At 37.8% G+C, this 19116-nt stretch overlaps 1 protein-coding gene across 1 annotated transcript in view; it reads left to right on the top strand.

Annotated features, from left to right (window-relative positions):
* CDIN1 (CDAN1 interacting nuclease 1) overlaps positions 1-18113 on the top strand; it is a 123965-nt gene extending 105852 nt beyond the window's left edge. The window contains exons 11-12 of the mRNA XM_058827300.1: positions 16961-17111; positions 17928-18113. Of these exons, the coding sequence (XP_058683283.1) occupies positions 16961-17096 (136 nt within the window). The 3' untranslated portion in view covers positions 17097-17111; positions 17928-18113. The remainder of the gene's footprint in view (positions 1-16960; positions 17112-17927) is intronic.
* Positions 18114-19116: the final 1003 nt, after the last annotated feature.

The raw sequence follows: 19116 nt of genomic DNA, 5'->3' as shown, positions 1-19116 counted from the left end.
ATTTTCCAATTCATCATTTTCATTTTAGTAATGAAAAAACTTTGAACTATCAAGCATGTCTTCCTGACAATCTCTCAAAATTGTTAAAATCTAGTGAATATAGAGGTGGTTAAAGTATACAAAATTTAAAACTACATGGACAGTTTAACTATAAGTTAGCCCAACATGAGAATTACTGATTTTGTCAGGTGCATCTGGAAATCCTTAAGTTAACAAAGGTAAAGGATTTTCAAAGTTATTTTAGTGTTAAAGATATTTCTTGTAAATTGAGATCTTCATATTTAAACTCACCTTTCTGATAGTACAATAAAATCGTTAAGTTTGTTTCTCTTGTTTTTTGGAAAAATCTTTAAAATACATACTTTGTCTCACTAAGTTCTGTGTACAAAATCAGGAAAAGTGGTTGGTTGCTCCTTACATAACTTGTCTTAGATCATTTATATTTCTGAAAGTGTGTTAACATATGAGTGCCATCATTTAGTATCTGTTGGATTATCATCAGCCTTTGTTGCAAGTTTGTTGGCAAGTGCCAAGTAATGCTGAATGGGGATAATGATTTAGCTCTGCTTTTCTAACATTTGGGACCTTTGCTTCAATTATTGTCCAGTTGTTTCACACCACACTTATGGTTCACATATCTTTCTACATTTTTGTCTTTACAAAGAGAAAATCTACAGTGAGAGTATGTCACTTTCCTCTCTTAATGCCTCTTTTTAATTATCCCAGAAACAATGTAATGAAGAGGATTCTTTCTAGAAGCAATATATGAAAGTAGTTAGAGATGGTTCTTTCTTCACACTTTGAATCTGATATCTGACATTTTAGCTCATCCTTAAAATAAATATTTTTTGTTCTGTGATTGGACAGATGAAACAAAGGAATCGAGTGTACATTTCTTCTAGAATAGCTGCTCTCTTTTTTCTCATTCAGTTGGTAGGTGACTAAAGAAAATTACTACTGTATGTATCTCTGTAATACAGTTTTAGACATACTGAAGCATAAATTCACTCACTACACAAACACTAAGTTAAGAACAGTAATAAAGTGTGTGCATAAAATGGGATTTTTGCTGTCACATTTGATTCAGTTGCTATTGCTTTGTTCAGTTTTACTGTTAAATTTAGTTCTATTTGTAAGCAAAAACTGTTCAGCCCTACTCAGCTTTTTTTACTGCAGGCAAGCTTGTTGGGGATGGCAGGGATTGCATTACATTCCACCTGTCATGCTTTGCCTCTGCCAGGAAGTTGGTTTACGGGCACAACCTCTCCATTGAGAGTTTTGTGCCTTCACTTACCATTAGATTTGTTGTGAGCTTTATGAACTGTAATATTCACAATGAGTCCACTTCTCTAGGTGGGACAGACATAATAAGAGGGTCACTTGGTCCAGGAACCTTTTATGAGCTATGTACTTTACAACCAGGACCTTGAGAAGAATTCATAAATTTTTAATTTTTTTTTTAAAGGGGGGGAATATGGTGTGTGATTGGCATGGGTATTGCTTAAAGATTATTTTTTTTCTCCCCTGAGAACTAGGACAAGGAGCTAGTGATGAAGCTATTACAGATTTCTGAGGTTTGGTGGTGGTTTCATTTCTTTCAATGTACCTTTGATTGTTCTCTTTTCTTTAGGCTTGAGGATTAGGCAGGAGTAATCTGGATGACACTGAACCAGAAGAGCTTGAGGTAGTGGTATGTTGTAAAAACAAAAAGTGAAATTAGAAAAGTTGCAAATACTTCTTCAATTAGAAAAGTTTCCCTGTCTTTATGTATTTAACTTCCAAGTGTAGAGGACCTTTGCAATTTGAAGATGTTAACTTTGATAAAAATCAGACAAGCCATTATTATTTATGAAAAGTAAATTCTTAAGCTCTGTCTGTGGGCAAATAAGCATGGTTCAAATTCATAATGTTCATTTCAAAAGAAGATTTATTTTAATCTTACATTTTTTTAAACTCTTTCTTTTCCTGCATTCTGGGTGACTTTCTGGTATCTTGTTTTATAAATATATGTCATATTATACAGACATTTGTCTTTTTTCCTTAGGCAGAAAAAAGACATTTGAGTCTGTTTAATTCTGTTAGCAGTGGTGATATCATTCCAGATTGCATGAGAGAGCATTTTCTATTACTAGTTTTATGTACTACATTCAGAAAAGTGTAAGGTTTTGTCACTGTGTCTAATCCCCAGCTGTGATAAACACCATATCTTATAACCTATTTGTTAAACATACCAAGTGGAATTTTAAAATAATTTAAAGGTCCCACTGGTCTCACTGGAAGTTTTTTCTAGACCCAGTGCATTAGTCTCCCTGGTGTGTTGGTGGAGGACAGTACCTTGTCCTAGGCTGGAAAGACCAAATTCATTTCTTCATTCATCCTATGAAGAACTGTTGCAGTATGTTTCTTGTTAATGGTATGTTCTGTTATTGCCCATGTTGATGGTTTGGTCCAAATGAGACCCTTCCAACCCCACGTTGTCAATCTACCCTGAGTCTCCTGTCAGTCTCTCTTAGGCCCACCGCATGCTTGGAATGCCTCTTCGGAAATCCCCTAAGCTTCGACATTTGATTAGTTCATGTGACACAACTTTCTCCCCTACCTCCCTCATTGGATGATGATTTTGTGAACCCTGCCTTTTACCCTCCCTAGGATATCTCTGATTAGCTGATTCTTTGTACCCTCCCTTTGAACCGCCTCCCTATTTCAGCTGTTGCACACTCGCATTTTCTGTCTTTTGCCCTCAAGATTCCCCAGAGCAATAAATCCTCTATTCTCCCATGCAAAAGGTCTCCCTCTCCTTGTCTCCTCAGAGCACAGACTGACAGCCAAAAAGCCGTAGAGCAAGTGCTCTAGTCACACCTCGGGTCATCGTGCTCCTGGGGTGTGACCCACTCCTGGCGCAGGCCGAAGTGATAGAGCCAGATCAGCTCCAGCTCAATGCAATAAAGAACTGTTCTTTTTCCTGGACAGTGCAGTAGCCTTGCTCCATATCTGGCTATTATGTGTCTTTCTTGAGCTGTGTGCAGTTTCCAGATGAGGACTAAACAAGTCTTCAAGAAAATACAGTATTTCTAGATTTGTACTGAAAATCTCTGTCCCAACACTTCATATTATTATTTTGCCCTTTCTCTAGCTGCATTGCTTTGTCCCTTTACTGATCAAGTGTTACATGTATTGCTGGCTTCTTCCTCCAAGAAAGCAAAGGGAAATACAATTTCTTTATTGCAACCTTTATATCTATGCATAGGTTTGAACCAAGCTGTAGCAATACTTTGAGCATGTTCCAGTTGCAGATCATGTACAGAAGTCAGATTAGTTACCTGCAGTAAAAAAAAGAAGTGGTTCATTTAAGCAATTGCTAAAACTTTTGGTTTCATTTCTAAATCTTTACTATTTAAGACAACAAATGTTAGATTGGTCATGGCTTCCAGACAGTAATATCAAAAGTGTTAAACATTTCCATTGCTGTCACTACGTCTGCTTTTTGATTATAATATTTTTCATTTAGATTTATTAGATTTTTCTGTTACATCTGGGGAAGAGTAACCACATGTACCAGTGAAGGCTAGGAGCTGACGTGCTGTAAAGCAGCTCTCCAGAGAAGGACCTGGGGGTCCTGGGGACAGGAAGCTGGCCATGATCCTTATGGCCATGAAGGCCAATGGGATCCTGGGCTGCCTTAGGAAGAGCATTGGCAGCAGGTCAAGGGAGGGGATCCTGCCCCTCTGCTCAGCCCTGTGAGGCTCACTTGGAGTGCTGTGTCCAGTTCTGGGCTCCTCAGTAACAGAGAGACAGGGAGTTACTGGAACTGATCCAGTGGAGGACTCTGAAGATGATGAGGGGACTGGAGCATCTCTCAGGAGGAAAGGCTGAGGGAGCTGGGCCTGTTCAGCCTCAAGAAGAGATGGCTGCGAGGGGACCTCATCAAGGTCTGTCGGTATCTGAATGGAGGGTGTAAGAGGATGGATCCAGGCTCTCCTTCCAGGTACCAGGCAACACAGCGGGCAGAAACTGAATCACAGAAAGTTCCACCTGAACACGAGGAAGAACTTCTTTACTGTGTGAGTGACTGGGCACTGGAACAGATTGTTCAGAGAGGTTATAAAGTCTCCCTCACTGGAGATGCTCAAGGACTTCCTGAACACAATCCTGTGCCATGTGCTCTAGGATGACCCTACTTGAGCTGGGAGGTTGGACCAGATGACCCACTGTGGTCACTTCCAACCTGACCCATTCTGTGATTTTATTTTTTTTTTATTATTATTTTTTTTTATTATGTATTTACACAGTAGCAATCTAAATATAGTATCTGGTTTGGGTTTGTTTCATTTTTTAAAAAGTGGAACACAGTTTGGGTTCTTCTAATATAAATCTTGCAGCTCCTGCAATATATAAGTAAGGTATTCTGCAATTGCGCAATTGTCTTTAAATGCCCATGAGGAAGAAGTTTTACTAGGTTTTATTTATAGTTTTTTATAGTCACAGGACAGACTTCTGTGCAAAGTAAACCAAAATGAAAGCATTCAGATTATTTTACCCAAAGTGATGACATGTTACTGCCTATATTACCTCACAGCATGGCACAAGACATCATTACATGCTACTGAGTTTTATTTCATTTATTCCAGAATCTGATCAAGGCACTTCAATTTAAGTATATCAAAAATTAAAAAATCACTCAGAATCACAAAGCTCTTTAAAGTCAGATTTCCATAAATTTGCACAGTACTAAACACTGGTGGTGTTAAGCAAATGAGAGCAAATAAGTACATTAAAGTGGAAACATTATTTAAGCAAAGAGAAGCTGTTCTGTACCGTTTCTATCATTTTCTATGTGGTCTGACTTAATTTTTTTTTTAATTAAAGAATGGTTCAAAAGTGCCTGTAGGTAATCAAGAAATTATAAATTAATTTTTAATTCTTATTTTTGCTAGTTCAGCTGGAATTATAGTTCTCTTAATCTCCTGAATTTACCATTTTTCTGCTGTTGCCATAGTGAAATCAGGTAGAACAGGCAAAGCTGTACTTCTTCTTCTCTTTGAACTTAACTAAAAATAATGCTTAATCTATTGGTATGGCTTTAGAAATGGCTTTTAAAAATGTTAATGTGGATTTAGCAACTGTGGAAACAGAGATATTCTGACCTCACACTGGAAGTCCTATTTGCCCTCAGCAAAAATGCAATACCTGTGCAAGTTTTCCTTTAGCAGTTTATCTTAGTGCTTTAGGCCTAGGGAGGCTTGAGGGAAAAAATGTATGTAGACCTGCATCAAGTTATACATCTTGATGTGTACTTCTGAGCAGGGAGGGACTTTAGGGCAGCTGATTTTTGCGGCTGGGCAGCTTGTTTTTGTAACCAGGGCAGAATATACCACACTATTTCAGGTGATAATCAGTTTGCATCATTTAGCCTGATGAAAATAACTTTGTCACTGGGTCATTCTGCATAACAAGGACTTAGTACTGAAAAGCTCTAAATACCATTGAGAATTCATCTCATTCTTCAGAAGGATGGTGCCAGACTTGATGGGTGTGTTTGTATCGGTGTGTAGTAATATGTAATATCTAACTGAGGTATACTAGTCTGCTGTGCACAAGCCTACAAAGTTGCCTCCAGCATAGAAATACTGATTTGTAAAAATGTGATACTTCAAATGTACAAAAAGACATTTTGAAATCTTTGGCATAAGTCAGTAGTTGATACGGAGAGATCCTAGAAGTTGAAGTAGTTGAAATTGTGTAAATGTTCTCTGAGTGTTAAATGAGATGGAGTTGTTCTCTCTTCCCTCTTTTTTATTGACTCTATTTTCCTCTTTTTGCTGTGTGTTTTTGGGGTTTGGTTGGGGTATTTTATGCTTTCCAGTTAATAATGGTGTAACTTGAACAGACATGGTGTAACAGGAAGACCCCCACCTCTTTTGCAAGAGTGCCATAAACTGAGGGGACTGACAAGAATCTTTTTATTGTCTGTGTTGGTCTTCCATTACTCGGTTCAAGTTGAAGGTGTCTTCAACATATTCAATAATGTGTACTGAGGTCGGAGCAGATGAAAACCTTATGTCATCACCTCTCCTTAAGCTGCCATTATGGCTGTTCCTGACAAGTGGATTTCTGTGAGAGACAGCTTTCTTGAGAGGTTCCTGTGGAATTCAGGAACCATTTTAAACTACTGTCCTTCCGTACGTTTTGGATGCATGGTGTTTTTTGATATTGCAATCACAAATATAAGGACTGGAAATAAGCACTTTAAGGAACAAAAAACCTGCTATTTTTGGCTAACAAGGGAGAGGGAGAGACAGCTGGTCAGAACAGATACTAATCTTATCACATAATTTACTTACTCTGAGCTTTTATGCAATGTAAGAACCAAAAAACAACAAAGTGACTGTGCTCAGGTGGAAGTTAGCCAAGTCTCAGAAAGGTTGGTAAAACTCATTATTCATGTTTCAAGCCACCTTACTCAAACTTATATATCTTTGAAGGGAAAAGTGGTGTTTATTTTCCTTCTTGTTGTTACTTTATTTTCTATTAGTTTTGCTTTTGTTTTAAAGGGAACAGAAATTGAACAGGACTAGGAGCTCAATAGGTCACACTTCTGTTATGTTTAAAATGAGACTGCTGGTGTTGTCTTTGATGTCCTTAGATGTCTGCCAACCTACAATATTCATTTATCTAGCAATCTAACAATTGCATGGGAAGGGAAGGGAAGGGAAGGGAAGGGAAGGGAAGGGAAGGGAAGGGAAGGGAAGGGAAGGGAAGGGAAGGGAAGGGAAGGGAAGGGAAGGGAAGGGAAGGGAAGGGAAGGGAAGGGAAGGGAAGGGAAGGGAAGGGAAGGGAAGGGAAGGGAAGGGAAGGGAAGGGAAGGGAAGGGAAGGGAAGGGAAGGGAAGGGAAGGGAAGGGAAGGGACACAAGAATATGTAGTCCAGCTGTCTTCCACTTTTTTTCAACATATATTTCTGTGAAGAAAAATGTTAATACTAGGTGGTTTTACACTCTTGCAGACTTCTGCCTCTGTTCTCATCAGGCATGGATTGTAATATGTGACTGGCTAACTCAATCTGCCATTACTTTTAAAGCTTCACAAGTGATAACATTTTCTTCTGATTCTTCCTCTCCCTCCTTCTGGGCTCACGTACATTGCCATGTATATTTTTATATCTTCCTTTTGAGGGTAATTCTGTACCTTGATGGTGAGCCCAGAAAAGTTCAGTGCACAGTAAGCAAAGAAAGCTGAAATGCAATTTGGTTTAGTATTGGTATACACTGAGAAGGAGTAACTAACTTAGAAATAAATTTAAATAGCATGAAGTTTTCAGAAGGTGCATGTGGTAGAGCTCTATGTGTAGATATATAAATAGTTAAGAAGAGAGAAGACAGAAAAGGGAAATAGATTTCTTTGCTCATCTGCAGTTATGCACTTAGTTCACCTAATAATGAAGGTAACACTACAGATTGCCTTCGTGGTCTCCTTGAGTCTCTGAAACAGTCTCCAGCTTTCACCATGTGAAAATATCTCTTCTGGGAGACTGGATATTTTGCAGGTGATACGTAAGACTTGTATATTTCAGGATGCACTCCTTTCTGAATAACAACTAAATCCCAAATTATTTTCAAATATGAAGTGGGGTGGGACCAGTTTGGATTGAACAGACACTGGATATATGAATCAACTGAAAGACAAGCTGAGGAGCCTCAGGCATTAAAAATAAGTGTGTACCAGGCACACTTAAATTAAAGTTTGCCAGTGGATTCCAAAGGCAGTAAGAATATTCAGGGTCAGAGGAGGTGTTTGCCTTCCTTCGGGGTGGGCATCAAGTGCCACAGTAATGGGTAGCAGAGATACCACTTCCTTTTTCATCTGTTCCCTGCTTAATACAGGTAGGTGACTTACATTTTGAGAGACAGTAAATTTAAGTACAGCATCACACATAAAATGCTTCTGCCTGTCAGTTATGGGCAATAGTGTGTTTGGTAGTTAACTGCTAAGCAGTGTTGTGGGGAGATACTCAGTATGATTTACTATCTGGTCTTCTAATTCTCTGATCTGGGAAGTTGGAAGCACAAATGAGCTGTCCTCCATTTGTTAATTCATCTGTTACATTGTTTTTTTTATTGCATATTTGTGTATAAGGATTTGAAGATACTGAATTGTCTAATAATTCATTCAAAATGTCTTGAGATAGCTTTAATGCTGGCTACGAGATTTATGCTCAGCAAATAGTAAACACACAGGTGCCTTTATTTATCAACATACATAGTGCCTTTATTTATCAATATTTCTGCTATCAAAATTTGTTGAGCAGCTTTTCTGATTAGTTTGGTTCTGGTTTATAATAGTTATTAAACAAAAATCTAATTCTGTAAAAACAGTTCTGCCTCCTTGGTTAAATGCACTTTTGGCATATCCTGTCTTTCTGGTGAGCACTGACACCAGATAAACAGCTGCACAGAAAGAAAAGATTGCTGCAAACTATGGGGCACTCACAGATTATTCAGATATCATCTTGCACTGGCCTTAGGATGGCCTGTTACTTTCAGCCCTAAAAATAAACAACTGTTAATCACCTAGTGGCAACATGAGTTGACCAGCACTTGTGGCTGCCTGGACTTCAATCTAACAGTACTCAAAGGCTTTTCTCATGTTCTCTGTCACCCAGGATAAGAGGCAGTTTTCAGCCAAGCATTCCTTTGGGAAGGCTGCTGTGAGTTTAACAAAATGTTTGAAATAACCTCAGTAACTCCTCTCAACACTGATCCACATCTTCAAATGTGCAGAATCAAACAATAGTGCCCTTGCATCCACAGTCTCTGGAGAGCAAACTAATGGCATAATGTTTTCTAAGGGAAACTGAGTAACAAGCAAGTACCTCAAGAAGCAACATTCCTTGCCTGGATTTAATCAGAAAGTGATGCTTTCAGCAACAATATGTGGAACAGTTCTGCAGTGCAAGCGACCATCTTTGTTTCCTGCTTATTCAAAGAGTTCTGCCATTCTTACAAGGTATTAACTGGTAAATACAAGTAGCACAATTTAAAATAGAAGCAGCACTGCTTTAGTAAACTAATGCTCAAACTGCATATTGTAGGATTGGAATGGTGTTGCTGTTTGGAACAGGAACACATTAATGGACTTGCAAAACAGTGGACAGTAAAACGATGTGCTGACCCTGAGTTATGAAAGACAAATAAATGATGCTACACCGAATACAGAATTGAATATTAGACTTTCTCCACCAGAATGAAAATTTTGAAGCTTCTGAAAAAGATATTAAATGTTTTTATTGTATTGTGCCTTTTAGATTTTAGGGTATTTTGGCTGAGCTTCTTTTGCTTTGTTATGTCCCTTATCCAAGGTGCCTGAAGTCACTTTGCCCTGTATTGAAATGGTTAACTAATGTAGAATCTTTATATTTCTGAGAATATTGCATTTATCTCCAAGTTACCAAACAACATACTTGGAACACTATCTGGCCTTTTAGCCAGATGCTGGAACTGTCTTCCCAGACAGCCAAAATACAGTTTTCTGAGATGCATACCCAAGTGATCCCCACCAGAGCCAGAAAAAGCCATCACTGTGCACTCACAGCCCAGAAGGCCAAGTACATTGTGGACTGCATTAAAGGGGGAGAGGCGGTGGAACAGGTTGCCAAGAGAGGTTGTGGATTGCCCATCCCTGAGAGTGTTCAAGGTCAGGTTGGATGGAGCACTGAGCAACCTGATCTAGGAGGCACCCCTGCCTACAGCAGGAGCTTGGAAGATGATCTTTAAGGTCCCTTCCCACCCAAACCATTCTGTGATTTTCTGAAAAAACTGTGGCCATTATTTCTGTGAATCAATCCAGCAACATAAGGGTTAAAAATCTCTTTTCTAAAATGTTGGTATGAGTATCATGTTAATTTTCAGTACATCAGCCCAATCCTGCAGTGCAGGCATAGGGTCACCTTGTAGTGTGTCTTTAGAGCACAAAACCTTACAATCTAATGTGCAAAGAAATCATCAACCTGATTTTTGAACATGCTGAGACTGAAAGAAAAAACATGTTGTACCTTAAGTACACACAACCACTTGAGAGTTGAGCATCTGGAATACTGTTAATAAACAAAACAAAACAAAAGTGTATTTTAGTAGATGTTAGGACATGAACCAACAGAAATTGAGAGATTCAAAGTTCACTCAAGGCTCTCCCCTCTTAATGACAAGCTGCCTTGAAGCCAGTATGTTTTCTTTCTCACTCACTGCATCAGTCTTCACTTAGAAAGCCTTGATCCTTGTAAATCACTGTAGCCTTAATGTTATTTAATCATAGTTTTTAAAAGTTAATTTCCATGAGAACTGTATTTAGAAAAAAAGCCTAACTTGTCACTGAGGATTATAAAAATCCTTTATTTGCCTGGAGAACAGTACTCAGATCTGAATGAAGAAGTGTAAGTGAAGAATGTGTTTCGACAGTTTGTTTATTAAAAATGTATTATGCAGCTAAAAGTTATATTGTATTTATAATATTTTAATGACAGTGACTTGCACAGTTTCTGGTGCAGTCTATTAATACGCATTTAAAACTGTACTGTGAAAAATTCTAAAATATTTTAAATGCCCCCTTATGTCCACATAAATATCATTTGATTTGTTTTTATTTTTCAAAATGCCAAAAGCAATTAAATCATATTATAAGCTTGATGAAATGCTACTTTTTGATTGAAGCCTCAACAGTCTCATTGCAGAGGTAAAAAGATAACTAGTGAAAAAGAAGTTCATTAAGATTTAATCATATCTGAGTGAGGTGTAACTGTAGAGAGAGAAGCCTGATATTAGTTTCCATCCACCTATTTTTCACCTGACAGCTCTAACTTCCACATCAACTACATATATCAGTCCCTGGCATTCATGGAAATGCCTACCTTTATCAGCCCAAAGAAATTTTAAGTCAAAACCTCCTTGTACATGGGAGTCTCACAAAATATTAGTAGGCTTTGGTCTTTTCCTTGTCTTCAGTAAAAATAAGACTTCCCCCAACTACTGTGGTAACATCAAAGCTTAAAGCAGATTAGGTTTTACTTGCTTAATTTTACCTTAAGCAGCGTGAACCGGATGCCTGGATCCTTGAGACGCATTATGCTGCTTGTCTGTGTGTGAGGTATGATGTAGTACTTGTTCATGCCATGGACAAGTTTCCTATTAAGAGTATGTGATCAAAACTTGTTAAACTTTCTTGAGCCACACTTGCAAGAATTACTTTTTTTTTATTTTATTTTTTGCACTTGCTACTGTAGGAAGTCTGTGTTAAGTAGCTTAAGAGAGTTGGGCACAAAAATATTGCAGCCTTATGGATTACAGGTTAAGGATCAGATTTTTAAAGCAAAAATTACCATTCAGTTACTTGATTTGCTAAGTACTGGATTTTTTACTCCTTTCAACCAGATTTGGTGAAGTCAAAGTAATTAGGTGCTGTGTGTGTGTCACTAGATCACAAAATTGTGTTGAGGATTGGAAAACTGACAGGAATGATGAAATCCCACCGTTATCTTTAAATTGCATTCAGAGTTTTAACATGCACTGTCTTCATGCACAAGTACCTATATTTGATTTTAAAACTCTGTGTAAATGAATGGTAGAAAAAAATACCTTGTTATAAACTATTCTGAATTAGGACTGCAGTAGCTCTTTAAGTGGAAAGTTTCTTGCTAATCGAAGTACATTTCTGAGCATTGGCTCTTAAATGTTTGCCAAGATATATAATGCTGTGTCATCAGCAGTAGTAAACTGGTCTAGACATAAGGAAGCTGGCTGACTTATGCCAACTGACCTTATTTGAAAATATGGTCTGTAGCTGTTGCCTATTAGCCTAGCTCTGCCAATTCTTAAATTTCTTCTGCTGACACAAATGAGACGTCTACAAGTGCATTAAAATAAAGCTGAGTGTCCTTAAACAGTAAACTTACTATGTATTATTATGGGGGGGTTAATTATTTTATCTTCAAGGTTTATTAGTACTAGAAGTAAAGCCTGTTTACTCACAACTGTGATTCTGAAGAATGATGTTAAATTGACTTAGAATGTAATAACTCATTTGTGCAATTTTGTAATTCCCTTTTCCCAAAAAACAAGTAGTGCTGTGCAAATGGTAACGCTCTGGTTTTCTCCATACTTAAAAAGAAAAACAAGGAGAAAAAGCCAGCTTTTTAGCTGGCATTGAAAAGTGGGGGACCAAAATGCAGTCCTTAAAAGACACATTCAGGTGTGACTTTCATAATTAAAATCACCAACCAGGTAGACTTACACTTTTGTAACATGAATCCATTGATGATGGATGAATCCATTTGATAAAATATATGTTTAAGTGCATGCATATTAGAAATAGTAATTCATATGCCAGCATTTTCTTATGAGAGTCTTTTGGAATTCAAATAATTTGCATTATGCTGAGATGCATATAGAACATCTATAAGAAATAGACTAATAATAAATGAACATTTATATAAAAACGATTCTAAGTTCTTTCATATTTCTGTTCAGTATCAAGCAGTGTATTGAAAATGCATTTTTCATAAAAGCACATGCAAGACTTTGTGATGGTGAAAAAAATCACCTCACAACAGCCACATGTCTAGGCAAATCCTTAGAAGCTAGTATGGACCTCACACAGACATTCCAGAAGAAAAGACATTACTAGAAAGTAGTTTCTCTTGAAATGAAGTAGAATATGTGTGAGCCTACTAGGCCACTTTGATAAATAAATAAAAGTGTTTCTCTGTTATAGCAAAAAACTGGTTCAACTGGAGGGCAAGTTAAATCCAGATTCATATTTTACTTACTTGTTTTCTTTCCCTTTTTTTAAAGTGATCCCTTAGTTTGTTGTTGCTGCTGGTGATTTTTTTTCTTAAGACAAAGAAGCATTTAGCTTTGTGTTGTCTGAATTTTACCTTCTGGCTTTACATAGTATGTCTGTGAAACTCCTTTCCAAAACACAACTCAGTGTCTCAGGATTATGAGTGTACTACTTCAGCTATGGTTTTCTTTCAAAATTTATTTGAAATTATATGGTTAACCAATACAGTGTTCCTCTGAACAATCTGAAATTAGTGCAAACCTGACTTACTTAGATCAAATAGTATTGTCAGATGTTTTATCTAAAGAACTTGTTGAGACTGCAACTATATTTAACTATACTTAAACTGTATTTTTCTATCTCAAATGCTTCAGTTATTTCTTTGAAAGACACCATGTGCTGCCTTTATTACTGAGACTAAATTTAGTCATCTATATCAAGCCTAAATTTGGGCTAAAGCAATCCATGAGTTTTTGTAATGCTGCTCTCTTCTTGCCATGCCTTGGAGTCAGAAGCTTGTGTGCCTCCCTTTTGGCACTTCTGGTGCTCACACCCCAAGTGCAGCTGAGCTGGCTTTGGCTGCCTTGTAATCAGTCACAATTCTGCTGTCAGAACTGGGCATTGACTAAACCAGGATTTAGGTAATGGTAGCTACCTATGTATTGGTTAATTTTTAAGTAAACTGCTGCAACCTGTGTGGATGATTTTCACTTGCTATGTTTATTATGTTCTGAAGGAAGCTTGCCTCTGTATTTCCTCCTCATTCTATTTTTACTGCATGTAATCAACCAAGCCGTAGTTACTTGAATTTGTTTTCAACTTTAAAAAGAAACCCCTAATAAAAGTAAAGTTCTAAAAGCAGTGCTTTCACTGGAAAAGCTAAAATAGCAGTTTTGTGTAACTTTTGGACGCATTCCTTCACACCTAAGAAGACGGGGAGAAGAAATACAAGCATATTTTCAGGGATTTATACAATTTTCTAAGCAAGAAGAAAATCCATAGGAGTCCAATAGTTTGTTGCATTCTAAGGTTGATTTTCAATTTAAGCCAAAACTTTCTCCAGCATGTCTTTAATCTCAAATAAGAGAACCTGGCCTATCTTGTACCTATACCGTTTTAGAGACAATTGGTACATTCAAAGCTTTTCTATGCTCCTCAGAGCTACTGAACGCATCCCCTTTCCATAGCGATATCAAGTATGCATTCTGTCATTTTAGTTCGCTCTCCTGTGCAAACCATAGTCAGTCACTTAACTCGTTCGATGTTACCACTGATACAAGAAATCAATTTGTAGCTTGACTTTGTAATTCATAGCACTGACTTTCATTCCTCAGGTTGTCATATCTCCACTTGGGAAGGAGTCAAATTTTAAAGTATGGTTCTTACTTTTAGGTTACATTTCCCTATCTCATCTCCTTACACAAAAAGGTTAAGTGTCTTTTCAAATTAAGGCAGCAGTAATTAACCAGTGGCATTGTTTGTGGTTTGCCAACTCTGGGCGTTAATGAGAGAGAAATTAGCACTTAACAGCAGGAGTTCCTGATAGTCAGTGGCAAATGCTTAATGTGCCAACAACTTAATTTTGGTCTTAAGTACTGCACTTAAGTGCAGCAAACAAAAGTATGGCACGGGTTTTTATGTGTTCATACACATGAGCTTTATGATATAGAGCTATAAAAGAACGAATGACACAACAGAGTTGAAAAAGTGCAACCTAGGCAGCACAGGGCAAACAGCTTTGCTGTAACACCACAGTCAGAAGCAGGATTGATGGATGTTTTCATGCCAAAGATGTACTTGCTCCTGCCATTAACAGTCTGCAGATGTTCTTGTCTATAATTTTATTATCAAATTTGGTCTTTCTGAACATTAATTTTTACGTACCTCAAAAAGTGTGCTTGAGCTGAGGTGATTTGCTCACAAGATGTAAATTAGCCTTTTGAGGTGTCTTGAAATAGTAATTTTAATTAAAATTACAGTTTCAAAAAATAACTAAACAAATTAGTTAAGCACAGTGCCACATTCATTTTATGGTGGATGGGGGATTCAGACTGCCACAAACTGAAATGAGCCCTTCAGAACTTGGGTGAGCAGCTGCTCATTAGCATCAGGATTTTACCTGGCACATGTGCTCATAATGAGTAACTACTTGCATACATTTTGTACCTTCTGCCTTGCACAAAATAGCCCATTAGAAATGTAAGTTCTGCTCCCTATTTTCTGGGGATTTTTGCTTTTAAAATAATTTTGGTTAGTATGTAAGTACATCCCCACCCAATTACCCATTTCTGTATTTGCTTGATGTTGGAGCAGATGCATAGTCTGTGAAGTAACTAAAGTGGGGGCCCCTCCTGGATCAGCAAACTGGTACTGTCTCTCACCAGAGGCTGTGAGCATCAATCCTTGGCCTCACTTGCCTTGGCTCCTCGCTCCTGCTTGGGTCTCCAGGCTTGTGGGTATAGTGAGGTTCTGCACATTTTGGCCCCACAAGAAGCTTAAGCAAAGGACAGTGGAAAGAAATCCATAGAAGCTGAAGTTGTTTGCCAGCCAGACAAAATTAGGAATTTGGTACAGGCAGCATTGTTCTTCATAGCAGCCACTTTTTATTCTGTACTGTATTTATTGCCAGACGTGTTTGGATATGTTACTAGTACAACCAGATGTGTCAGAGTTTTAACCTTTCAACTTTCGAATATCACCTTTCAGTTGCAAAAAGCGTATTTGCCAGTGTGGCCTCATCTATGCTGAGGGTAATTTACTCTGCCACTGAACTGTAGCCACTTGGAGGTTGAAGAGTAGTAGCCATAGACCAAAATGTTACAATGCTCTGCAGCAGTTTCAGGCAAAAGAGTACCGCATCTAATTGAAACTGCAGGAGGAAGCCACAGGGGTTTCTTCATCCTTTGATGCCTATTCCATTACAGGAGCACATCAAATAGAGTTTTCTCTGCATTGTTGGAAAGAAACCACCCTCATGAAGCCAGTCTGGCACTACCCATGGCCTTGAGTGCTTTTACTGTGTGCTCAGTGGACATTTAGGTTACCATGCCTCTCCCGAGCACATATTTATTATAATTAAACGTTAACAAAAATTGGCTACCATATTGCTTGAGTCCTGAGTACAACTCTGCATATAAACCATTACATGACATTCTATTGAACTTTTTCTTGTACAGACGGTACCTAACAGCTCATCCTGCACTGTTGGTTTTGGCAAGTTCACTACAGCATATAATAAATCAAGGGAAGAAAAAGCTTTTTGGCCTAATGTTGTACAGACTGCTGTAATGTTAGACTACAGAAAGCAGTTCTGTTTTTAGACATCCTTTTACTAACCCAACATTCATAATTTATGATTCCACTGTAAAATTCCTGCAACACTACACCAGAAGTAGTGCTGCCCTTTAATTAAGTGCTCTCAGTAGGAAAAACGTGAAACTGATGTGCAAAACATATCGCAGTACACAGTGATTGATAGTGATTACTTCTTTATGAACCCAGCCTGAAGGTCTGAACTTCCTGATGGGTAAAATAGTCCATGGGGCTACTTCCTGAGATTGCCTAGTGGGGATCAGTCAGAGTTAGCAGTATCTGAGGAATTCCTGAGGCACATTTCAGAGCCATTACAACACAAACTTTCTGTTTCTTCTGAATTGTGCTTTATGTTAATAATTACCTGAATAATAGCTCATTGCAGAGATTATACTTTAAGGATTCATTGTTATCTTCATGGTATTGTAATTTGAGTGAACTGGGACATGTGTAAACCCTTGTGTCTTTCATGTCTGCACACACAAATCTGAAAGAACAGGGTGCATGTCAAAAGACGTTTTGTTACTGAATGTTACATAGTATTTAATACATAGGTATTTCTTACTGACACATGCAGAATATTCAGAAGAAGAAACTGAAACTGATGTAGATTTTATGAGTCTCTAGCATTTTTATTCATGGAATCAGGTATTGTTGACATCGATCAATTGCACATTCAAAATTTGGAAATTAAATGGAGGTTAAAGACTCCCTCCAATTTTGCAGTGGAGTTACAAGATTTGTGTTGGAATCACAGAGATGGGAAATTGAAATTCCCCTAACAAAGTTACATAAGTTCATTTTTCTTTTTTGTTTGATAGATTTGGCCCTGGCTTAGTCATCTACTGGTACGGATTTATTGAAGAGCTGGACTGCCATCGTGAACGTGGCATCCTGCTAAAAGACTGCTTCCCTACTGACATTGTGACTCTGCGCCACAGCATGGCTCAGCGCTGATGTTGGGAGGAAGAGGTAAATCCGGAAGCAATTTTACTTTCCTGCAGTGTAAACTAATGGCAGCATCTGCCCTGAACTTCAGCTGAACTCCTGCTGCCCGCCCTTATGCTACTGCTGCTTTACACAAACATATCAAGAGTTTCTGTTTTGCTTCAGACCTCTGTTGTGATCAGCCAAAAAAGACAGACACAACCCACTCATTATCAGCAGTTCTGTCTCTGTCAAACAGCTAGTTTCGAGATACTCATAATCTTTCTTCCTTCCGGATGGCTTCTTCAAGCATTCTAAACAAAGACAAAAATGCAGAGGCTGAAAGGTGGAGCTTTCAATTCTTATGCCTGTTACAGTCACCTGTAAAATTAAGTGTTTTTTATGAATTCGCTATGTGCTAGTGATGTGACTAAAACACCTACAGTGATGTGGAGATTTGGTGAAAACTGTTGTTTTGGGGCTTAAAATAATATAATGCAAAGCTGGTAAAGCCCAAGTGGTAAGAGGATAATGGCTATTACAGTAAATAGCCAGATTCTGAGATAATAATTGGTGTATGTGTTTTGTCACTATCTGATTGTTAAAAACAACAATCCCAAGTTAACAGTTAAAAAATGGTTAGGGGATTTTGAGAGGGGGTGAAAGTGAAGAGCACAAGTTTTGTTTTATGTATATAAGCCTGTGAAGTTTGGGGGTAGTGTGGGGGAGGTTTAGTAGGTATTTTAATGACTCAAAAATACCTTGTGTTTTGTCTTTTTCTCTCCCTCACCCCCAGGGAATCTGTACCTAGGAATTTTTCTCTTAACTGACTAAGGAAGGAATCTGTCTTTACTCCTATAGGTACTGAGCAAATTTCTGGCACATTGAAGTCCAAAAGAACAACATGCAGGAGCTTTCTATGTGAGTTATTTCTGAAGGAGTTCACCATCCTGGTATTCAAGAAGGGGAATTTTAAAAAAAATTATAAAACAGTGCTTCATACTGGATCAGTTTCACAGGACAAATAAAGCACACAAATGGACAGAAGTTTCCTGTGTACTTGTTTCCTTGCAAGAGCCTTGTTTTTCTCTTCTTAGAACCACCAAGATCAGAAGTTCATTGAGGTGGGTGTTAGCCCTTCTTGAAGTTTTGAGTTCAGTCTCTTCTTTTTCCATCCACACTGCCACTCAGAAGGGCAAGATTGGGTCTCAGGTTTGTGCTCTCAGATGTTTTTAATAAGACAGTGGCTTATTGGGCTTGACACACTTCAATACTCTTTTCTTTGCTAACTATTACTCAAGATAGGACAAAATATTTTAAAATGTCAGTGAGAGATTTGCCTGTATGCTCCTCATGTTCAGATTTTCTGAGAAAAGCTATGGATTCTGTTGTAGAAATAAAGGTCTGATAACAGTCTCCCTAAAGCACAAGTTGATGATCTTTTCCAGAAAGAAAGGGTCTGTAAAACATTATAGTGCATATTCATCACCTTTTTTTAGTTGAAAGTTTAGTGATACTTTGTGCGCCTGTATGTTTTTCAAAAATCATGTGCAGACTTTTTACAGTTTTGCCTCAAGTGGGAAGGATATTAAAACTATTATCCAGGAGTTTTCCAGCTGTAGTTTTTGGATGTATACACAGTATTTTTTAATTTTTAGTTTTCATATTAACACTTTCTAGTAAGTTTCAAAGAGGAGTTTATAATTTTGACAAATCTTTCATTTTCAAGGAAAAATATCTTTAATCTACTGGTGTCCCTTGCTGCAGAGATAAACTAGTGCAACTCGACTATAGTGAGTTATTTTTGTATAGACATACTTTCCTGGGTTTGAATATGTTGTAGTGAAGAGATTTGTTTTTAAGAAATATTCAAACACCTGTAACTCATTTACATTCAAATATTTAAGGTATTGTGCTGAGCTTATTTTACCTGACCAGCTGTAAGGATCTGCCCATAAAGATACACAAAAACAATCTGTGAATGTACCTGCATGATGCTACACACAAGCTACATTTAGGGTGTTACTCCCCCTGGAACTTTTAACTATGG

This window comes from Poecile atricapillus, chromosome 1 (assembly GCF_030490865.1).
Source record: "Poecile atricapillus isolate bPoeAtr1 chromosome 1, bPoeAtr1.hap1, whole genome shotgun sequence".
Lineage (NCBI taxonomy): Eukaryota > Metazoa > Chordata > Aves > Passeriformes > Paridae > Poecile > Poecile atricapillus.
This window is presented reverse-complemented; position numbering and strand designations above follow the sequence as displayed.